Source organism: Muntiacus reevesi, chromosome 10, assembly GCF_963930625.1.
Source record: "Muntiacus reevesi chromosome 10, mMunRee1.1, whole genome shotgun sequence".
NCBI lineage: Eukaryota > Metazoa > Chordata > Mammalia > Artiodactyla > Cervidae > Muntiacus > Muntiacus reevesi.
The window spans coordinates 45705397-45729982 of record NC_089258.1 but is presented as its reverse complement, the minus strand read 5'-3'; the positions used below and the strand labels follow the sequence as shown (position 1 = coordinate 45729982).

The window sequence follows — 24586 nt, the reverse complement described above, 5'->3', positions numbered from 1 at the left end:
TCCCACCACCCCTTCCTTCTGAAGTAGGGCCATCATACACAGCAAAGCATCCGAGCTAGCCTCTTAGCATCATGGCTCCTCCCTCCTTCCCACACCCATGTGGCCACGCATCTCAGTGATTCCATATCTGGAGCCCCCTTGTCCAGACCCCCATGATTCGCTGGGCCTGTTCTTGAACCATCCTGCCCAGCTTTCTCACAACCGCTGCTCTCACTCTTAAGGAACATGTTTTATTTTTTTAAATATAATATTAATTTTATATGGTTGAAAAATTAACATATAGGCATATTCAAAAGCATAAAAAAAGGCATGCACTTCCCCCATATTGGATATCATTGCTACCATGTTGACATATGTCTTATATGGACTTTTAAAACATTTATTTATTTTGTATTAGAGTATAGCCAATTAACAAAATGTGACAGTTTCAGATGAACAGCAAAGGGACTCAGCCATGCATATCAGTTCAGTTCAGTTCAGTCGCTCAGTCAACCATGCATATACATCATATATCCATTTTCCCCCAAACTCCCCTCCCATCCAGCCTGACTTACATGAACCTTTACATAAGCTACAGTATGGGTGACCATAATTAAATATTATTTCTTTTGCTGGTTGTTTACAAAATTTCTAATTTTCATCATTTCTAGTTTTCAATATTACATGTAATTATATGACAAATAGTATCACAAGTAAAGCTTTGCTTCTATTGATAATTAATACCTTAGAATAAATTCTTAGGAAGATTCTTTCTGGGTCAAGTGGTTGAATCATTTTCATGTGTCTTAATACAAATAGTTCTATCAAACAAAGCTGATCATATCACTTGTCCACTTTAAAAATGTACATACTTTGCTCATTATGTGCAGAATAAACTCAAGTTCAGCTTCATGATATTCAAAGTTATTTATTTTCTTAATTTTTGAAATACTAGAAAAGTAAATAACTAAATAAAATTTAAAAAATAAATTAAAAAAAAAAAAAAAGAAATACTAAAAAAGTGTGGCAGAAAGATAAAAAGCCTGGAAAGTAGTTTGCTGTAATCCTAGATGCAAAAGTTAGCATCAGTTTAAAATTTAGTGTAAGTTGTATAATTTCTTAAATGAAACATATATATATGTTTAATTGTTTAATTAAACAATTAATTAATGTCTACTTGTTTAATTATTTTTGAAAAATAGTATCATACCTTAATTTTATTCTAAAGATTTTCTTCAGTCAATAAACATGGTCAAAGTTTTATGTCCTTACTTGTAATTCCACCTCATTCTATTTAGTCGTGGAAGAAGATTCCATTGCCTGAATGCACCATAATTTATTTAAACTGTACCCTATTGGGATATTCAGATTGTTTTCAGCTTTTCACTGATACCAGCCACGCTAACATCTTCCCAGTATATCACCTCGAGGGTACTTCCTATGATGAATTTCTAAAACTGGACTTGCTGTTTATGCACATTTAAATCTTTATGACCATTACCAAATTGCTTTTTAAAAGAGATGATATGGCCTCCAACAGTATATGAAAAGATGGAGTCTCCACATTCTTACTGAAACAGAATGAAGTGTTATTATCTTGGCCAATCTGGTAGGAAAGAAAATCTTTACTCATTTTCCTTGTTTTTATAACTTTTGTATTTTCACACTCTTAGTGTATTCATGAATGTATTTGTTTAGTCACTTTCTGTCTCATCGTCTTTATTGAATTATCATTGCTATTTCTCTCTGCCTGACAAGACCATTCCCAGACCTCTTGAACAGAATAAACATACCTGACACTTTGTTCATCTGATGCTCTGTCCACATGTATTAAAGCTTGTGACACTGTACATTGCAAAGTGTATTTTTGCTTTCTTATTTTTTAAATTGTTAAAATATGATAACACATTTACAGGAGACTTGGAAAGCTGCGTACAGTTCCACTATATATTACAATTATTTTTAAGTAGATAAATTAAGATATTTATTTGGAGTTTCATTACCAAAGTCTCAAAAATTAATGGAATGAATAGACAGAAAAGTAGAAAGATACAGTAGACCAGAAAAGCACAATGAAGAAATTCAACATAACTAAGATTTACACAATTTTCACACTATAGCAGGATACAAAGTCTATTCAAGTTCCCATACACTATAAACCAGGAGACACTGTAACATATACAGGGACATAAAACAGGGTGCAGAAGTTTCCTGGTCTCAAGGCATTGAAATCATACAGTCTGTTCTCTTCATCTCTGTGGAATTATGTTAGAAATCAATATCAAAAGATATGTGAAAATCACCCACATATTTTCAAGGGCAATATGACCTTTACTAGGAGAGATCTTTGACTTAGCCGTGGAAGCCTCAGTAAAGTTGGACTGAATAAAACAATGAGGGTGATTGCAGAGAATAAAGCATTTAAGTGAGAAATTAATATCAAATATATATTTTAGAAAATCCATGTGCTTGAAAATTAAGTGTTCAGCAAAGTGTATTTTTTTTCTTGAGTGACTGTGTCTGAAATAAATAGTAGTTTCTTTAGGATGGTACTTTTTAAAATCAGTTTTTAAACTTTCCCTACCTAGTAGTATAATGTCTGCATATTGACTTTCATTATTTTTTTAAATGAAAAATGACCATTTCTTTATCTATATTAAAATGTTGTTATATCATTGTTGGGCTTCCCTGGTGCCTACCAATACAGGATACAGGGGTTCAATCCCTGGTCAGGAACATCCCCTGGAGAAGGAAATGGCAACCCACTCCTGTATTCTTGCCTGGACAAGTCCATGGACAGAGTAGCCTGGTGGGCTACAGTCCATGGGATTGCAAAGAGTCAGACATGACTGAGTGACTAAACAACAACCACAATATCTTTTGTGAATTTGCATGGTATTTCCCAAATGGCAAAACTCACAGGCCTAGGGTGGATCTTCCTGTGTTTGTCTGTGTCTTCTCATTAACATGGATCGTAGGCACATGAGACTATCCCAATCACAATTGTACGACTTATTTATAAACACTCCCCGTGGCGCCAGCAACCAGATCAGAGCCCAGCGTGTGGTCTTTGAGCTCCATTCAAGATGCCATTCTTAAGGATAATCGCTATCTTGACTTCAGAGGCGTTTTTGCCTTACTTTGAACTTTATGAAAATCGGGTTCTACAGTGCGTCTTGATATCCTCCGCCTTCCCTCCCATCGATATAGGAAAATTATTCCATGGCATTAGTAGACCATGAGTTATCCATTCATTCTGTGTGTTGATGGGCATGTGGACTGCTTTCAGCCCAGCCTGAGGTCACTGCGAGTGGTGGTGTGTGCATCTGCTCCCGTGTACTGTGCGGTGACTGTGCTTCTCTCGGGCGTGCGCTGCACTCAGCCGTTGTAGGTGCTGTCAGATGACTTCCTGATGTGGTTACCCCTCCCCACTCCCATCACAGTGCGGGTCCCTCCCAGGTGCTTCTGCTTTCTCTGTCCTTGGCCTTGATGGTCTTCCCTTTTAGTCATTCTAGTGGGTGTATGGTTGTTTTAATTTGCTTTTCCCTGAAGACTGATCATGGCCATCACTTTTTGATTTTTATTGGTCTCTTGAGTACCCTCTTTTATGAATTTTCAGTTGAAGTCTTTCGTCCATCTCTTTTCGTATGGGAATATGTGTCTTTTACTTACTGATTTGTATATAGTTTTTATACATCTGAATGCAATCTTTTGTTGACTCTATATTCAGCAGCTATAGTCTTATACTCTGGTCTGTCTTTATGGTTTCATAATGATGTCTTTTGTTAAAGACAAGTTTTCAATTTCTATGAATCAAATTCATTTTGGCTCATTCTTCTTTCATGGCTAGTGTGTTTATATGTATTCAAATTGAGTTATATCAATTTTTATCTTAACATTTTTGTGTCCAGTTTAAGAAATCTTGCCTCTCCAAAATTATAAAAAAACATTATCTTAGGATTTTTGCAGAAGATTTACTTTATCTTCCACACTTACATGTCTTCATTCCATCTGGAATTAATTTTTCTGTAAGTTATGAGGAAGATTCAAGGAATTTTTTTGTCCACAGTGCAGTTCAATTGACCATTTGTTGATAAGCCAGTGTTTCTCCATTAACTGCAGTGCAACCTTTTTCATGAACCAGATAATTATATACATAAAACTGTCAACCTGGAATTTGTATTCAAACTGCCTATCATTCCTTTATAAGAGTTCCTGTTTTGCAAGTTATTTTCGCTATTCCTTGCAGCTTGTGGGATCTTATTTTTCTGACCAAGGACTGAACCCTGGCTATGGCAGTGAAAGCCTGGCATCCTAACCACTAGGCCACCAGGGATTGCCTATGTAATTACTGTGAACACACAAAATACTATTGATATATATTTACCAGGCATATATGACTCTTAAGAGAAGCTAGTATCCAGCTAGGAACATAGTTTAATATAAACAAAATAAATAAATAATTTGGAGACATTGGAAATTGCACAGCACACCTCTTATAATTCTTTATGACTCATAAATCAAACAGGTAACACATTAGTAAGGTTACAGAGGATTTGAACCATGCAATTACTGAACTTATTTAAAGGAGTTCTACAGCCTCCAAGTAGATTTCGCACATTCTGTTCAAGTAAATATGAAACATGTACAGATATGATCACAAACGGGAAGAAAGCTAATCAATAAAAATCAATAAAACAGAAAATCACTTTCTTCTATGCTCCACATCCTGATCAAAATGTAATAGAAATAAAAAAGTATAACAAGAAAGTAGCAAAATGCATTTTCCATTTTGAAATTAAAAGACACGTGATTAAGAGATTAATGTGAAATTTACAGTCCTAAATACAAGTATTAGAAAAAGAAGATCACTAGAAGATCAGTAAATTAAGCTTGCAGATAAGGGAATTTGAAACATGGTATCAAAATAAATTCAAAAAAGTAGAGTGGAAAAACAGCAAACATAGTAAAATAAATTAATGGAAGAAAAATGTAGAGAATTACCAAACCCATGAACTGATTCTTGAAAAAAATTATCATTGAGTAGAAAAATAACTGACATATTCAGATAAAATACAGGAAACCCAAATAACCAATATTAGAAATGGAATAGAAATACACTCCTACAATAGAAATTATTTTTATAACATTGAAAAAGTAATACATTATATTATGTCAATATATTGGAAAAATCTTCCAGGCAAAAGAAAAAACTAGAAAAATGAGCTGATCCATTTAATAAGACTAAAATAACCTTCATATCAAAGAACAAGAGCTAGAAATAAAAATTAAGAGCTGAACTCTAAAATTACTCCTATTTATATAGTAAGAAAAATGACCTGTCAGATCATCTAAACAGGTTTAGAAAAAGTAGTTTAATAGAATTGAATGCATTTTCATGATCAACAGCATAACTAGATAAAAGCCTTCCCAGCATCGTGAGCAGCAGGGGATTTTTCTTAAAATGATAGAGTATGTAATCAAATCTTTCCACAAGAATACAATACCGTACACAAACAGTAGTAAGAGACGCAGCACTCCTCACAGCAGTGGGCAATCCAGTGTGATGGGGTCATTCAGTCTCGGGCATCTTCTTCCCTCTGCCTAAGACCTATGATGGTCTCATCTCGTCCCGTGGCTTAAAGCCATTTATTTGCCGAACACACGGGTTTTTCTTTGCTTCCAGACTTCTCTGCAAAGCTCCAGATTGGCATGAGCAGCCGGCTGCTCACTGTCCACTGGGCATCTTGAACTCACAGGCCCGACCCAGAACGTCTGGTCTTCCCACACCACAGACCCTGCACCTGCACCCTCCCCCGCTCAGCCGTGACTTCCCCATGGTTCTCGTTACTTACGCACAAGCCCTCGAGTGACCTTGCATCCTCTTTTCACCCCACAGGCCTCCCATGGCTGTGTTTCCCCGTCACACCGTGCCCAGAACCTGCCAGCCACCCACGGTCCACTCCTCTAAGCAGCACACATCTGATTCTCGGTTCTGCCTTTCCCTGGAGAGCTTGTTGTCAACACAAGCACAGAGCAATTTTTTTTTTTTTAATCACAGATGGGGTGACTGCTTCACTACAAACACCGCCCTGGTGGGTCACCTGGGGTTAGAGCCAGAGCCCACAGAATAACGCCCGTCGCACCCCCATCCACCACCCGCATGTTTCTCTGGCCTTAGCGCCTCTTCCACAGGCCCTCTCTCTGCTCATTACACTGCCTGCCTGCATGGTCTCAAACGCTGACGGTGCGCCCTCTGTGTCGGGATTTTGCAGGTTCTCTCTGCCCTCTCATCAAATGTGGGGCTTCCCTGGTGGCTCAGATAGTAAAGAATTCGCCTGCAATGCAGGAGGCTGGGTTTGATCCCTGGTTCGGGAAGATCCTTTGCAAATATAAAAGCCTCTGTTCTCCTTCAAGTCTCTACCAAGGTTCTCCTCACCAAAATGGGTTATCCAGCCATCTCATTTAATTCCTAAATACATGGGTTATCCAGCCATTTAATTCCTAAATCTCCTCCCTGCCCTTCAATCCTGTCAAGACCGATGCTGCTTATTCTGTTCTGCTTTTTTTTTCTTTTCTCAGTGATGTTTACCACCTACCAACATGCAGCTTTCTTATTTTTTACAGTTTCAGGGTTTTTTTGCTCATCTCCTCCCATTACCAACTGTGCAAGCTCCATGAAGGCAGGGTTTTTCCTTTAGTTCACTGATACATCCAAAATACCTAGAAGAGTGCCTGATAACAGTCTGTGCTCAAGAAGTATTCCTTGAATTGTTGAACTGCATTGTATATTGAAGGGGGTTTGCTTTAGACTCATAAAGCATTTGTGAGGTATGTTCAACCTCACAAATATTCAGGGAGATGTCATGTAAACAAGAGACCTCTCCACGACCATCAGATTTTCTCTTTATACAACTATTATAGGCTGATGTCATCAGGTATTGACAAAGGCGTGGCAACACAGAGCCCTCTGTAGTTTATTGTGAGGCTGTATGTAGCTACAGACACAGGGAGAACAACTTTGCCATTCTCTTTCTGAGCCTAGAGAGATCCAAGGATGAGTACCATATATCATCATAAAATATAGAGACTGACTATCTTTCAGTAGAGCCTGAGACAAGTGAAGCATTTATTCTGCTTCTGAAGTGAGTTACCAAAGTCTACATCTCTAGTTTAGAGGAATTTCACCTAACACTCAATGTAAAAAAGCAACTTGAGGGAATTCCCTGGCAGTCCAGTGGTAAAGACTGCACTTTCACTGCCAAGAGCCCAGGTTTGACCCCTGGTCAGGGAAGTAAGGTCCCATGAGCTATGCAGAGTGACTGAATACAGAAACAAACAAAGCCACACATAAAAGCTGGGAAAAAAAGCAACTTGAACATGAGACAAGCACATACATGCCAAACTTACATCCATTATGTAATTATTGCTAAAACGGACAAAATAGTACTATATATTTTTGGATATATGTATACACATATATGCATATGAGAATCATGAATATATAAATGAGAAGAAACCATCGTGATTTCAGGAGGTGGGAGTGAGAGGAAAAACAATAAGTGGAGAGGATAGGGAGTAGGACTGTGTTATTAATATAGATTTTTTAAAAAAGACATCTGAAGCAAATATGGCAAAATGTTAAGATGATGGTGGGTATCCAAGTGTCTACTATATTCTGTGCTTTCCTTTCTATTAAAGATATTTTAAATTGAAGTTTTAAAAATATACTACATGCTTTATACTCTATTCAGGGTTAGATATTTTCTTTGAGTATATAACATGCACAAAGTAAGTAATTAGTATTTGTGTACAGTGTTTTGTATAGTAGTTATTGTGATTTTTATCTTTCTTACAATTTCATGCAACTAACAGTAAGTGAAAGACAATAAAAGCATTCAGGAAATATGGATTTTTGTTGATATTAAATTCTTTTATCCATGTGAATTGCCGTAGATAGAACTACAAGTCTGCAGCTTCCTCTGACATAGAGATTTTTTACATTACTGAAAAATATCTGTAAATCTGATAGTATGTTAGAATATTACAAGAAAAGGAGTTTATACTGCACAACTCCGCTTTTGTGTTGGTATCTCAAGTCATGCATTTTTCCTGAAGATAGACTGTATAAAGGCAGACACACCGGACGCTGAGGTCGCTCAGATACAGGCAGACAGGGACCTCCTGGTGTGACCATCTCTGCCAGCGGCTCTCCTGGCCTGCATGCTGCCACCTCGTGGGGCGTTTGGGGAACGACACTGGTACCACAGGCATCACACCCTGCCACTAGCTTAGAGCAAAGTTGTGTCAAACCCATCTTTGGTCGGCGTGTCGGAAAGAAAGAGCTTGGAGTCGTGAAAAGAGCTGAGGTCTCCGAAGACCTGGTTTCACCCTTGAGCACCCAGCGCAGCCGACAGCTGCGTGTCCTCGGGCGTGCATCTCGGACAGAAGCGGCGGGCTCGGCTGTTTGCGGGTGGGCCGCGTGAGCGCCGGGTGGGGCTCCAGGCTCACCCAGGACCGGCAGACAGGGACGGACGCGCCGGGGTGGGGCTGGGGGACGGGGAACGGGCTGGGGTGCCCTCGCTGCCAGCCCGCTTCAGCCGTGTTCTCCTTGCAGCCTGCACTTCATCGTGTTTGACACGGAGCTGGCCCACGACATCCTGCGGGTGTGGGACGGCCCGGCGGACAGCGCCATCCTGCTGAAGGAGTGGAGCGGCTCGGCGCTGCCCGAGGACATCCACAGCACCTTCAACTCCCTCACCCTGCAGTTCGACAGCGACTTCTTCATCAGCAAGTCCGGCTTCTCCGTGCAGTTCTCAAGTAGGTGAACAGGCCCTCCTCCCTCCGCGGGCCTCTCGTCCCGGGGTTGCCAGGGAGGCAGGGCCCATTCGTGTCTAAAGGCTCCCCACTCCACCCGCCACAGGGATGGACCTTTTGTGGAGCAAAATATGAAGCTTTGAAAACCCCTATCCAGAGAACTGTTTGTCTTAGGAAATTCTCCCCACTCTCAGATGGTGATAGATGAATGCTGCCTTTGGTGGTGGTGGTTTAGTCCTTAAGTCCTGTCCGACTCTTGCGACCCCATGGACTGTAGCCCACCAGGCTCCTCTGTCTGTGGGATTCTCCAGGCAAGAATATTTGAGTGGGTTGCCATGCCCTCCTCCAGGGGATCTTCCCAGCCCAGGAATCGAATCCAGGTCTCCTGCACTGGAGGCAGATTCTTTACGGACTGAGCTACAAGGGAAGCCTATGCTCTCTTTAGTTATATGGAAAGAAAACACTTTAAAGATTTGAGTTAATCAGTAGGTATCTGAACTTGGGCCCCAGACAGATGTGAGGTCAGGTTTATCTTGGGTGCCCCCTCCCACCCCTGACATCTAGCCCAGGCTCCCTCACCCCCCTGGATGCTGCCACGAAGTCTGGACGTTGGCAGTCTGCTTTACTGTCTGCTCTCAGCTCCCCTGGTGTTCTCCCTGCTGAGCGCTGAGGTGTCCAGCAGCTTCTGCAGGACGGTCAGCTCTGAGGATTGAGTGGCTCCACATTTGCAGCTTTACATGCGTACCTCCTGAAGACGGTCCCCGCCTTCACTGTCCAGCACATTTTTAAGGAACAGTTTCCAGACGGAAGGGGTGGGGGTATTTTGTGGCACCCGAGCCTGCGAATACCCTTCAGACTGCACCATGTAGAAGTGTCATGTCACGTGGTAGCTCCCAGGTCAGCTGTCATTGTAAACTGAGTGGAATTTTCACATGAACACATTCTGGCTCAATTCATCTCTTGGCAGGTCACTTGTGAGCCATATTTAAAATATACATTAGAAAATGGACTGAGGTCAATTTGATGTTTTAAGGGGTTGGTAATGAAATTGAGTTTAAAGTCTGCACAATTTCTTACCTCGGGTTCGCTGTGCTTTGAGGCAGTAATTTGTGAACATGTGCTCATGGAATAGGATCTGTAAGTAGTAAAACTTTCACTGGCTTATTGCAAAAGTATCAAGGTAAGTTTGTTCCAGTTATCCTGGCTTGGGGGGAAAAATGTTTTCGTTCCAAGATTATATCATTTTTGCTCTTTTTTTGTGAGATGAAAATGTCTGCTGTCTTCAGAAATGGTGGTGAGATTACATGGCAGGTGTGTGGTGCACTGTCCTTATTTGACAACAAAAACATTGGTACTGTTATGAGGTTATGTTTTCCTCTCCCATCCATTATGTACTCGCCTGGCTGCATTTCTGCTATGTTCCTCTTATAATAGACTTTCTTAGCGCAGTATTAGGTTCACAGCACATTTGAGAGGAAGGTGCAGAGCTTTCCCACATAGCCTCTGCCTCGGCCTATACACAGCCTCCCTCGTTATCTACATCGCCACCAGACGGTACGTGTGTTACAGCTGATGAACCCGTACTAACACGTCATCACCCTAAGGCCGTGGTTTACATGGGGTTCACTCTTGTGTTGCACATTCTGTGAGTCTGGACAAGTGTGTAATAACTTGTGTCCATCATTACCATCTCACATAAATGAGTTTCACTGCCCTAAACATCCTCTGTGCTTTTCCTGTTCATTACTCCCCCATCCTAACTAACCCCTGGAAAACAGTTATATTTTTTCTTTCTCCATAGTTTTGCCTTTTCTAGTATTAGCTAGATGGAATAATATAGTATATAGCCTTTTTCACATTGGCTTCTTTCAGTTAATAATGTGCATTTAAAGTCCCTCTAGGCTTCCCTTAGCTTGATGGCTCATTTCTTTTCAGTGCTGAATAATATCCCATTGTCTGGATGTATCACTGTTTACCCATTCACCTAATGAAGGACATGTTGGTTGCTTCCAATTTTTGGTGATTATGAATACAGTTGCTATAAACATTTGCATGTAGGTTTTTATGAACATAAGTTTTTAACTCCTTTGCATAAATACCAAGGAGTGTGGTTCCTGGATTATCTGGTATGAGAATGTTCTTTTATTTCTGACCTTTTAAAATCTTCCCTTTTAAAAATTAATGTGATGGAACAAAGGAATCACTTATTTTTTATTTTTATTTATTTTTTTTCTGATGGAGCAAAGGTGTTTTAATCAACATGGCATGGGCATATATACTGTCTTATAAGGTAGTTATTCTCAGCAAAGGTAAAGATTAAAATTCCAGACTTACAAAACATAAGACGATCCCTATCAAAGAGAGAGTTGCAGACAATCACCTTTTCATAAGAAGGAAGAGGGTACTTATCACTGTAGTGAGAAATGCCTGGATTCCTCAGCCCCAGGAAAGGCGTGCCTCTCCTCTTAATTCCTGAATATTCAGGAATTAATAAGGGCCAGAGGGTTCCTGACAGATCCAAAACAGCACACAGGAAGCCTCTTGTTAAATGCTTCCTGACATTTCCACCTATTTTATTATATTTTTTTACATTCCTCATTATATTCTTTTTTTTTTTTTTTTTTTTCAGTGCGTTTTGTCATACATTGATATGAATCAGCCATAGAGTTACACGTATTCCCCATCCCGGTCCCCCAAGACATCTTCCTAGTTTGGGTTAAAGACAAAGGAGTGTCTTTTATTATAGTTATTTGAGAGAATAGACATTTATATGCTATATTTGTAATTATGCAAATAATATATTTAATTAATATGATGCTTAGGAAGTGATAAACATGAACACATCCATTAAAGTTCCTACAGAAATGAAACTTGCTTAATTGAACTTTGGTTTTCCAAGAGTTCTAGTTTGAACAATATGAGATTGTCATTTTTGCAGATTAAAAATATGGTTAAATGTTGGCATTTGTGGTTTAACACAGCATTTGGTACGTGTGCATGCATGTGGGCTCAGTCACTTCAGTCATGTCTGACTCTTTGTGACCCTATGGATGGTAGCCCGCCAGGCTCCTCTGTCCATGCGATTCTCCAGGCAAGAATACTGGAGTGGGTTGCCGTGCCCTTCAGGAGCACTTGGTATACACTTTGGGAAATACCATTTTAAGAGTGAAAATATAATGTTGACTCTGAGGTATTTTTGTGAATGAGTTTCTACTAGGTCTTTAAAACTCTATGGGAAGGGAAAATTGCAAGATATAAACACGTTGCTTGGCATTATTTAGAAAGACTTGGCTTGAATTGTGATGCTGAAAATTTGGGTTTGTAGCTTGACCTCTGGGGCTTCCCCAGTTGCTCAGTGGTAAATAATCCACCTACAACGCAGGAGCCGCAGGAGACGCTGGTTCGGTCCTTGGGTCGGAAATATCCCCTGGAGCTGGAAATGGCAACCCACTCCAGTATTCTTGCCTGGAGAATCGCATGGACAGAGGAGCCTGGCGGGCTACCATCCATAGGGTCACAAAGAGTCAGACATGACTGAAGTGACTGAGCCCACATGCATGCACACGTACCAAATGCTGTGTTAAACCACAAATGCCAACATTTAACCATATTTTTAATCTGCAAAAATGACAAAGTGACTAAAGCGATTTAGCACAGCACACAGCCCGGCGCACTTTCCCTTTCGCTTAGATCTGCTCTCCACCATGTCTCAAGCTTCTTGATCCTAGTGGTGGACATGCATGGACATGCATGGTGCCATCCAGCTGGTTCTTCCAGTGAGAGCTCGGGCAGGAGACGAGAGGTACAGGGAGGAGACTGGTGTCAGACTGTGATATATGTCCCTCTCAGATTCCCTGTCAGCACTCACTGTTCTTCTCAAGAAGCTATATCCATACAGTTCCTTTCCAGGTTTCTATACACCCAGTAACTACACTTCTACTTGGGCTTCTCCAAATCCAACATTTGTAAGGAAACCTTCTCAAATAATCCCCTGGAATGTGTCATATCTTTCATTTTGGATTTTCAATGATAGAGTTCCCAAGGGAACATTGTCAAGCCCATGAAACTGACATCCTCACGTCCCAGGAACCCCCTTCAGCATCAGGCTGGGATGTCTGGGCAACCTCCCTGAACCCATGACCAAACATACCACTTTCCACTCATGCGGTTTCTGAGTCATCTTTTCCCCACTGGGGAATCCAACTATAAAACTAAATCAGGCTGGAGCCTTTCTAAAACAAATGCTTGAATCCCCTTGAAAAATGTTAAAGAGTCTATCCCTCGAGCCCAAGAAACCTTGCTGCTCTTCTGTAGGTAGAAGCTGGGAAAAGCCCATTTATTTGTCTTAATAATCCTGAAACATAAAAAGAAGAGGTACTTTATATGTAAGTTAGATAATGCTGCCATTCCTAAGTCAAGCTAATGTTAGACTGTGAAGTATTGGCACTGATCTGTGATTTCACAGGGGTTTCCCTGGTAGCTCAGGTGGTAAAGAATCTGCCTGCAGTGTGGGAAGCCCAGGTTTGATCCCTGGGTTGGGAAGATCCCCTGGAGAAGGGCATGGCTATCCACTCTACTGTTCTTGCCTGGAGAACTCCATGGACAAAGGAGCCTGGTGGGCTATAGTCCATGGGTCACAAAGAGTCGGACATGACTGAGCAACTAACAGTTTCAGTTTTATGATTTCAAAATAAAATTAAAAAAATAATAGAACTTAAATATTTTCTTGAAATAATTGATACTTCAAGTATGACCTTTGTTGCAAAGCAACAATGACATTTATTCAGTAGTATTAAATTAGTTTTCTTGGTAAACCATTTTAACTTGATAGTTTGCCAATACTATGTAAACTCTGCACTGTAGGTGTAACTTAATCATGGAAGGGAGACGCTTATTTGAATAGTTTTCTTAGGCATTTGAATTATCAGATTTTCTTCAATAAACTTAGGAGAATTTAGCATCATTGTGGTTCTACTCCTCAATCACAGAATCCCACACCTGATTGGAGCTTTTTAATTTTGACTGTTGCTCTGTTATTAAAACACCCTCTTCAGCTGCCTTCCGTATCCCCCTCTTCCTGGTCCTCCTCCTTCCAGCGGCCACTCCATTAGCTCTCATCGTTCCTTCCCCAAGCTGTGAAGGCTGGATGCCGCAAGGACCATCCTCGCGTCTCTTTCTCCTCCGTCAGGAGTCTCCTTGGGCTTCCTCAGCCAGCCTCCTGAACCCTTTCCGGGTCCTCATCTGCCAGTCTGGGGTCTCCCTCCGGTTTCACGTGGAGACAGAAACAGGCGACTTAGCACGTGAAACGTGACCACATTCCAGGTCTCTCCACTCCCAGACCTGGTTTTCTCCAAGCCTTTCCCATCTCGGTGAATGGTAGCTCCATTCTGAGAGTGTCTCGTGAGAGAGCCTTTGAAGTCATTTTTCACAAACCCCTTCATCTTCTGCCTCACATATACTCCAGCATCACCTTCAGTGGGGCCTATATTGAAAGTCCCAGATCCAGCCAGTCCTCTCCACCTGCACGCATGCCCCCTTGGGTCTCCACAGCTTACAGATGGGCTGCTTCTCTCCACTCTTGGATGAGTGTTTCCTGATCAAAGGAGCAGGATGGGTCTTTAAAAAAAAAATACCAGCTTCTTTATTGATTTGACTGCATTGGGTCTTAGTTGTGAGACGGGGGATCTTCGTTGCGTCACGTGGAGTCTTTCGTTGTGGCACATGGACTCTGGTTGTGGCGTGCAGGTTCAGTAGTTACGGCATGCGGGCTTAGTTACCCCATGGCTTGTGGAATCTTAGTTCCCAGGCCAGGAGTCGAACCTGTGCCCCCTGAATTACAAGGTGGATTCTTAATCATTGGACCACCAGGGAAGTCCCAGGGTGGGTCTTAATGAGGCAACTTGCTTCTGGCCGGAACTCTCCACTGTCTTCCCATCTCAGCCAGAGAGAGTTCTGGTTCTCCCTCTTGCCAGATATAACAGCTTTCAAAACTTGTATGCAAACTTCTGCAAAAACCTATTTTACATTTTAGTTTTTAATCCACAATCACTGCCCGCCAACCCTGTCAACCTCCTGTGACATCCACGCCAGCAGAAGGCCAGTCCTGCTTGGTAGGTACATGTTTGGTATATGTCCATTTTACATCATTGTAAATGGACATATCTGTTATTAGACAGATCTACTAACATGTATGCATCTTTGTTGACCTTTTAAGCTTTATCATTCTTTATACATATGTCTTTACCTAATGTTTTCCTCTATGCTTGCCTTTGTCTTTGCTTGCTCAATTAATCCACACATAGACAGACTATATTTTAAGGCCTCTTAATCAGAATTAATCACATTGTCACTTGCAGTCCCCAAATTCAATGCTCATATTTCTGATACAGTGTGTGCCCCATCGTGTGTAAGCATCTTATTTGCAATCTAAAAGACTAAGGTTGGGCTTCCCTGGTGGCTCAGATGGTAAAGGATCTGCCTGCAATGCAGGAGACCCAGTTTCAATCCCTGAGTTGGGAAGATTCTCTGGAGAAGGGAATGACTTGCCTGAAGAATTCCATGGACAGAGGAGCCTAGTGAACTACAGTCCATAGGTCACAAAGAGTCAGACACAACGGAGACTATTGCCTGGGCTGAATGATGGCAGAATGTCTAGAATATGATATATAGTCAGTGGCTACAAAGTATTTTCTAACTGAATATACTTGAAAAATTTCCAGTGATGCAAATCTTAAAAATACTAGGATGATTTTGATTGTGTGACAAGGACCACATCATCTACTGATCTTCTGAAAAGGTTGTGTTTTATTATTGACATCAGCTTCATTCAAAGATATTACTAGAAAAACCTTTAATAATAAATATTTGAATGCTAATTTTAATGATAAAGATTCTTCCACTCCTGAATTAGCTTCTATCCCTATGTTAGTAGTTAAGATAAATGGTCCTTATATGATACCTGTTATTAGTAGAAGTGGTCAGGATAGACTGTGTTTTCACTGCTAAAAAATACATCAGACAGATCTGATAACATGTATGCATCTTTGTTGACCTTTTCAGTTTTATAATTCTTTATACATTTATCTTTACCTAATATTTTGATACCAGGTAAAAACCAAGCAGACCATTCTCATTTTAAAAAGATTAATACCCATTTTAATTTAAGTGAACATAGTTTAATCTATCATTTGTTAAATTTCCTTATTTTATTTTATAAAAATAATCATTCTTCCCAGCGTTAAGGCAACCTTGGGGGAAGAACGACTGGTTATTAGTGGTGACCCTCAGCCGCAGTGCTGGGCGTCCATATGCAGGTCCAGCGGGCCGCTGACAGAGCAGCCGCACACCACGCCTTCCTTGCATGCACTTTCCCTCCCCTAGAAAGGAGAACTACCAGTGCTCACAAGATATTCAAAGCCCACTCACGGTCCATTGTCCTGCCAGCTCCACACAGCATGTAAAACATGAGGACAAGAACTGACGAGTGCAATTATGTTAACTGTAATCAGCCTAACACTTTTCATTAAAGCTTAATTACCATTTAATCATGCATAAAATGCAAGAAAATGGAGTTCAGTTCACAGGACTGACCTTTACTCCGGGGGTTAAATAAATGTGGGCTGAGCCTCCTGCGGTCAGACTTCTCGGCCCTCCCACCCGAGGGAAGACGGGCTCCAGGGTGATCTCGCTCCCTCGGAGCCCCAAGATGGATTTCCCACAAATATCGGCTGTAACTGCACGACATTCCTCCCTAATTTACTTTATTGAAGGATAATTTAATAGGTACATTTTCATTAAAAAAAATAATTTGTTGTTTATAGCAAGAGAGCCCCTTGGGGCTGCCAGTTGCCGAGCAGAGTAGGATTGTTTTATAGGAACGAGTCAGTCATAAACCCTGGGCTCCTACGCCAAGTTTCAACCTGGGGACAGTCCACGGCAGGTGCCATCAGATGGCCACCCTCTCTGCTTTCTCGGGACTCTGCTCATGGTGTCGGTGGAAAGGTGGCCACACATTCTTGTCATCAGCTACCTGCACGCATAGATTTTAGATGAGGCCAAAGAGCTTTGTCCACCTTTGATACCAGGCCTAGCTCATGTTCTACCTCTGTAGAACAGTTGTGTATTGAATTACTGAGACTAAGATGCTGGCTTAACTGAAATTCTAAATTCTGGATTCCACACAGTGTTGGGGTTTTAGCTGTGGTTGGTGGTGGTTTAGTGGCTAAGTCATGTCCAACTCCCTAAGGCCCCAGCCTGCCAGGCTTTTTGTCCATGGGCTTTCCCAGCCAAGAATATTGGAGTGGTTTGCCATTTCCTTCTTCAGGGGACCTTTGCAAACCAGGGATCAAAACTGGGTCTCCTACATTGTAGACAGATTCTTTACCATCTAAGCCATCAGGGAAGCCCTTTTAGCTGTGGTTAGTTTTGTCAAATGCCAACAAGATTGATAGCAAGAGGAACAGAGAGAAACAGGACACCTGAATGACACTTCTCCTATTCTTGGGGGAATGTCTTTTTCCCCTGTCCAGTTTTATTGAAATATAATTGACTTATTGCATATAGTCAGATTCTACCATCTGAAAAATAACGCAGACTAGTGAATACTTCAAAAAAGTGAAAACATCCAGCTGGGCTGGTGATCTGTTTCACCCTTGATAATATACATATTTCAATGCTGTTCTCTCAAAACATCCCACCCTTGCCTTATCCCACAGAGTCCAAAAGTGATGCATGAGACAAGTGCTTGGGCCTGGTGCACTGGGAAGACCCAGAGGGATGGGGTGGGGAGGGAGGTGGGAGGGGGGATCGGGATGGGGAACACATGTAAATCCATGGCTGATTCATGTCAGTGTATGGCAAAAACCACTACAATATTGTAAAGCAATTAGCCTCCAACTAATAAAAATAAATGGAAAAAAAAAAACAAAATGCAAAACATAAACAGACTCACAGAGAGAGAGAACAAGTTAGTGGTTACCAGTAGGTAGATGCAAGATAGGGGCATAGGATTAAGAGGTACAGACTATTATATATAAAATAGATAAGTCACAAAGTCATACTGTATACCAAAGTATAGTCATTGTTTTGTAATAATGTTAACTCAAGTATAATCTATGAAAATATCGAATTGCTGTGTTGTATGACCAAAACTAATATTGTAAATCAACTATACCTCGATTTTAAAAAATAATAAAAATAATTGGCACATAGCATTGTGTAAGTTTAAGGTGTACAATATATTGATTTGATACATTTATGGACTGAACAGAATGATCACCACTGTAGCTTTTGTTCACCTCACATCGCTTATCGTTGCTTTTTGGTGGTGGGAACAGTGAAGGGCTACTCTCTGAGCAACCTGCAGATAAACTGTGCAGTGTAACCACCTACAGCCATCTTGCTGTGCAGTGGACCCCAGCACTTACTCATCGATAGCTAGAGATCTGTGCCCTTTGACCAGCATCTCCCCATCCCCGCCCGCCCCACCACCAGCCCCTGGGAATCACCATTCTGCTCTCTGACTCTATGAATTCAGCCTTTTCAGATTCCACCTATGTGATATCATACAATATTTGTCTTTCTCCTTCTGACATCTCACTTAGCACACTGCCCTCAAGGTCCATCCATGTTGTGGCAAACGACAGGATCCCTTCTTTTTCATGGGTGAATAATAGTCCTGTGTGTGTGTGTGCGCATGCGTGCGCACGTGTACACACATGTGTGTCTCCCACATCTTCTTTCTCCATTCACCTATCGATGAACACAACACGTAGGTGGTTTCCTCGCCTCGGCTATTATAATGGTGCTGCAGTGACCGTGGGGTGCATGTTATCTCTCTGAGATCCTGTTTTCATTCCCTTTGATATGCATGTAGCTGTGGGATTGCTCAGTCATGTGGTAGCTTCATTTTTAGTGTTTTCAGTAACCTCCACACTCTTTTTCATAGTGACTGCACCAGTTAACATTCCCACCAACAACGCACAAAGGGTTTTTCCTTGAGGATGAGTCTAATACTTACTGTGAGAGAGAGAACAGCCCTTTTCCATACTACCAGCCAGAGCATCACCTGCACCTACCTTTCTGCTAATCTAAATCCTACTCACACTGAAGTCTTGTAAACCATTTCTCAGACAGCAGCGATTTCTGTGCGGAGTCCCGGCATGATCCCCCTGGACCTGAGATGTAACTGCATCAATACATGATGCTTTAGGCAGGGTTACGCTTTCTTGCCTTAATGAGAAGGAAGTGCTGCTAAATTTTAGAGACTGAATTATCACAACATCATTCCGAAATAAGCTGAGTCAGTGAGGACAGTATAGAAAATGAGTCACTGTGACAAATATTGCGATTAAGCATCTGACCACACTGTCCAGGATAGAGGTCACCCTTAGCTTCATAATGTGTGTGATCACATTGGTGTAATAGCTAGGAATTAATGAACTAACCACTCATTCATTCATTTGTGTGCTCTTTTAATTATACACTGTCAACTAAAAAAATTTAGTCACAACGTGAAAGTAGAGTGTTATTTTATTGCGTGAGAATGTTTAGGACTCCAGCCCAGAAGACAGCATCTCAGTAACTCTGAGGAAACTGCTCCAAGGAGGTGGGCAGGAGAGTCAGGCTATATACAAGTCTGCAACAAAAGGAGCAGGCAGTCTCAATATCAAAGATTGGGTAGCAAGTTAAGGAATTTAGCGTCCTATGCATGAGAAGATATAAGCCTCTGGGCTGCCTGAATGCATTCCTTTCGTGTGCACCTCAGCTATCTGGGGCCAATCTGGTTTCCTTGTTCACACCTCTCCCTGCATTCCCCCAGCTCCTTGGCAATCGCCATGGAGGGTGACAGCTTACCCTGGATCTCCATTTGGGGAGCCTTATTCACATCTGGAGGCCAGAAATCACCAATGGTGGTGGCATCTCTTGTTTATTGATATGGCAGAAGACCCTTGCATTTCACAACACCAGCCAGTACTGAACCCCTTCCTGCTGCCCTCCTGATGCGTGGGTGTGGAGGATCGGGGCTGAGAGGCAGACGTTACCTGGTCTTCATAAGAGACATGGGAGAGGCAGGTGGGCTTCACCCCCCCTGAAGCTTAGGCTGTTCACCCAGACTCTCTCCTGTTCACCCAGACTCTCTCCTGGTCTCTGTGGCTCCTTGGGACAGTCCGCCTGGCACCCCACCCGCCTGGGTGGGGCTCTGCTCTGCTGTGGCTCACAGAGACAACCTCTGCTGTCCTTGGGCGACCACCCACCTCCGAGGCCCTCAGCTCCTGTCTCACACCCTGTGATCTCCACTCCATCCACCCATCCCTCTCAGGAATGCATCCAGATTTAGCAAAGCTGTTAGAGTGGAAAGGGAAAAAAATATGTATACGTATATACTCTCAAACACACACACACACACACACATCATCTTAAGTACTATGAGGCTCATTTAAACTATAGTAAGCTGAGTACCCTTCTAATGGCTAATGGCAGAAACCAAAGAGGAACTAAAGAACCTCTTGATGAGGCAAACTTCAGGAGATGGTGAGGGACGGGGAAGCCTGGGTGCTGAAGTCCATGGGTTGCAGAGTCTGACACGACAGGGCAACTGAACAACAGCAAGCTGCATAATCCTGTATCTTGATGAGGGTGAAGCAGGAGGGTGAAAAAGCCAGCTTAAAACTAAACATTAAAAAAAAAAGAACGAAGATCATAGCATCTGGCTCTTACTTCATGGCAAACAGGGGAAAAAGGTGGAAGTAGTGACAGATTTCCTCTCCTTGGGCTCCAAAATCACTGCGGACGGTGACTACAGTCATGAAATCAGAGGACAGTTGCTTCTTAGCAGGAAAGTGATGACAAACCTGGACAGTGTGCTGAAAAGCAGAGACATCACTCTGCCGGCAAAGGTCCGTATAGTTAAGGCTACGGTCTTCCCATGGTCATGTACAGTTGTGAGAGCTGGATGTAAAGAAGGCAAAGTGCCAAAGAAGTAATGCCTTCAAACTGTGGTGCTGGAGAAGACTCCTGAGAGTTCCTTGGACAGCAAAGAGATCAAAATAGTCAGTCTTAAGGGATATCAACTCTGAATACTCATTGGAAGGACTGTTGCTGAAACTGAAGCTCCACTATTTCAGTCATCTGATGTGAACAGCTGACTCATAAGAAAAGGCCCTGATGCTGGAAAAGATTGAAGGCAGAAGGAGAAGAGGGCATCAGAGGATGAGATGGTTGGATGGCATCACCAATGCAATGGACATGAACTTGGGCAAACTCTGGGAGATGGTGAGGGACGGGGAAGCCTGGTGTGCTGAAGTCCACGGGTTGCAGAGTCGGACATGACTGGGTGACTGAAAAACAGCAACAAGCTGTGCAATCCTTTATCAGAAAACTCTCAAAGGTGTACACACATGTGCACACACATGTGTTATCATATAAGCTTTAGAATAGGCATCACAGAGGCACTGTCTTCTACCCTTTAAAGATACCATGACTTAGGGCTAAGCCCTATCTATACAGCTCTGTAAAGAAGCATGTGCATGATTTTCATGTGAATTAGGTGAAAGTAAGACATCATACTCTTTTTACTGCCCACAGTGTTGATGAGGGCTGCTCTCAATAGTAAGGAACACAAAAGCACTTTGATTTATCAATTTTCCCCAATATAAGGGATTGCTATTATTTATTCTCAGTTCTAGAGGCATATTGACTCAGGGGAAGCATATGTGATAAATGAGATGGTCTGCAGTTCTCAGATTAGATCTCCCCTCTCTCTCGCCTCCTGTTTCACACCACTCAATTCACACTGACAAAAACAAGATCCTCCTGATACTTGCTTGGCAGGAAGGCGTGGAGATAGTGAAGCTGTGATTTGGAAACAGGAAGAGACAGTAAACAAGTGAATAACACTTGATCACCCTAATGAGATAATACCAGATCTTTGCATTGCTGCAGCCAACGGAGATTTCTATAACATACTGAAGTTGTTAACCATGTACTTGTTATCAGTAAAGAATTTGCAGAGTGTCTAATGAAAAATATGATACTCATCTTTTTCTCTCCTCAAGTCCATCTTATGTACACAGATTTTTTTTTTTCATACCTCTGAGAACTGAGAATCAATTTAACGGTGGTGACTAATGTGATAGATGTTTAGAAATGAATCTTTGGAGGATGAGGGTTGAAGGTTTTAATTTGATTGTGACTAGATATAAAGAAACTAAAATCTCTTTGAATAACTGAATGAGGGAATCTTTGTTGTTATGAGGATGCAAAACATAGGATTTTATAGTATGTTCAAAATTTGCATGTTTGTGTTACTAATAGATGTAATTTTTTTTTAATAACTAAAGGCTAAAGTATTTTTAAATCTGCAGGAACAGACATACTTGGCTTTCCATACATGGTATATTTGACATGATGAAAGGAGATATGTTCATTAGTAATTTTTTCAGGGCACTTACAATTCCTTACAAAGGAGGGACTAGCGTAGTCCTCAGTGCAGTCTTTGGAGCTTAACTGACAACCGATTCAAATCCTGTGGTGAACACTAGTAACCTGTTATACTTTTATATGTTTCAGAAATTTTCTGAGTGCATTCTTTTACATACATGGTCTAATGTTTAACAACAGTGTGGCATGCAGAACTAAAAAATATAGTTTTATAACTAGCAACTAAATATTAAAGCATTTATTTGCAAGAAAAAGAAACATTATTTGACTTACAGATATCACCTAAATTGGACGTTTATTATGTACCACTAATGTTCTAATTCCAATAAATGATTATGAGGATCTTTGAGATCACTTTAAAAGCTAGTTTAAAACATTGAAAACAAGTTAATTAAAAAATTGTTATTGTGCAGTCACCCAGTTGTGTCCAACACTTTGCAACCCCATGGACTGTAGCACGCTAGGTCTCCCGTCCCTCACCATCTCCCGAAGTTTGCCCAAGTTCATGTCCATTGCATCAGTGATGCCGTCCAGCCATCTCATCCTCTGATGCCCTCTTCTTCTGCCCTCAATCTTTCCCAGCATCAGGGTCTTTTCCAACGAGTCAGCTGTTCACATCAGATGACCAAATAGTGGGGCTTCAGTTTCAGCAACAGTTCTTCCAACGAGTATTCAGAGTTGATTTCCCTTAAGACTGACTGTTTTGATCTCTTTGCTGTCCAAGGAATTCTCAGGAGTCTTCTCCAGAACTACAGGGCAAAGGCATCAATTCTTTGGTGCTCTGCCTTCTTTATAGGCCAGCTCTTACAACTGTACATGACCACTGGGAAGACAGTAGCCTTAACTATGTGGACCTTTGTCAGCACAGTGATGTCTCTCTTTTCAAAACACTGTCTAGGTTTTTCACAGCTTTCCTGCCGAGAAGCAGTCGTCTTCTGCTTCCGTGGCTGCGGTCACCATCTTTAACTGTCTTCCTTCATCTTCATCAAGAGGCTCTTTGCTTTCTGCCGTCAGAGTGGTATCATCCACATATCTGACGTTGTTGATGTTTCTCCCGCCTGTCTTGATTCCAACGTGTCGCTCATCCAGCCTGGCCTTTCTCATGATGTGTTCAATGTGTAGGTTAAATAAATGGGCAGCCCTGTCATACTCCTTTCTCAATCCTGCACCAATCAGTTGTTCCATATAGGGGTCGAACTGTTGCTTCCATACATGACTACTGGAAAAACCATAGCTTTGACTAGATGGACCTTTGTCCACAAAGTATTGTCTCTGCTTTTTAATATGCTGTCTAGGTTGGTCATAGCTTTTCTTCCAAGGAGCAAGTGTCCTTTGATTTCATGGCTGCAGTCAGCATATGCAGTGATTTTGGAGCCCAAGAAAATAAAGTCTCTTACTGTTTCCATTGTTTCCTCATCTATTTGCCATGCAGTGATCAGACCAGATGCCATGATCTTAGTTTTTTGAATGTTGAGTTTTAAGCCAGCTTTTTCACTTTCATCTTTGGCTACAAAGAATGTGATCAATTTTGTCTCAGTATTGACCATTTGGTGATGTCCATGTGTAAAGTCATCTCTTGTGTTGTTGAAAAAGGGTGCTTGCTATGACCAGTGATCCCTTCACAGATCACTGCCTTGTTGTCGTGATGGGGCTTGCATAATTAAAAAATAGCCAATGTCATAATATAAACATAGTAGACTCAGACCCTACTATAAGCAGCAGAAATGGTACAAGGTCAACTGTTACAAGAAAGTAAGTGACTTCTGAATTTGAAAATGAAAATCTGTAGTGTAGGGGGATTTATCATCTAGTTTAATAGCTGCAATATAAATAGCTCTTGGATTATTATATTTTGATTTAATTAGCATGAAATATGGGACTCGGGCTTTTTTGCTTTAATGGAATTCACATTATGCATTGTGGAAAATCAAAGTGATTGATTTATTTCTGTTGCATGTTGAAGTTTTGTGTTTTATTTTTTAATTGTAGGATTCAATTTACACTTAGGTTTGATAGTCTACTTTAATGACATATTTTCATAGCTATTAAGTGCTTATTCAGTACAAAGACCATGAAAGCAAATGTTCCACTTTTGAAACATTGTTACAGAGGACATTTGAGTAGAAGATCATAAAAGGTATTTAATGCTTTCTTATAATAATATCACCCTTTCTGTCAAGTGTTTTAATGCCTATGCTTTCACTGACAAAGTAAAATCCTTCATGCATTCTGAGGTTTCAAGGTACCTATCTGAAGAATCAGTTCAGTTCAGTCGCTCAGTCATGTCTGACTCTTTGCGACCCCATGGACTACAGCATGCCAGGCTTCACTGTCCATCACCAACTCTCAG

The 24586-nt window shown here is 41.4% G+C and overlaps 1 protein-coding gene across 1 annotated transcript in view; it reads left to right on the top strand.

Moving 5' to 3' along the window:
• The window catches only part of LOC136176275 (CUB and sushi domain-containing protein 1), a 1594796-nt gene that overhangs the window by 1303359 nt on the left and 266851 nt on the right, over positions 1-24586 (top strand). Inside the window, exon 25 of the mRNA XM_065946402.1 lies at positions 8597-8799. Within this exon, the coding sequence (XP_065802474.1) occupies positions 8597-8799 (203 nt within the window). The remainder of the gene's footprint in view (positions 1-8596; positions 8800-24586) is intronic.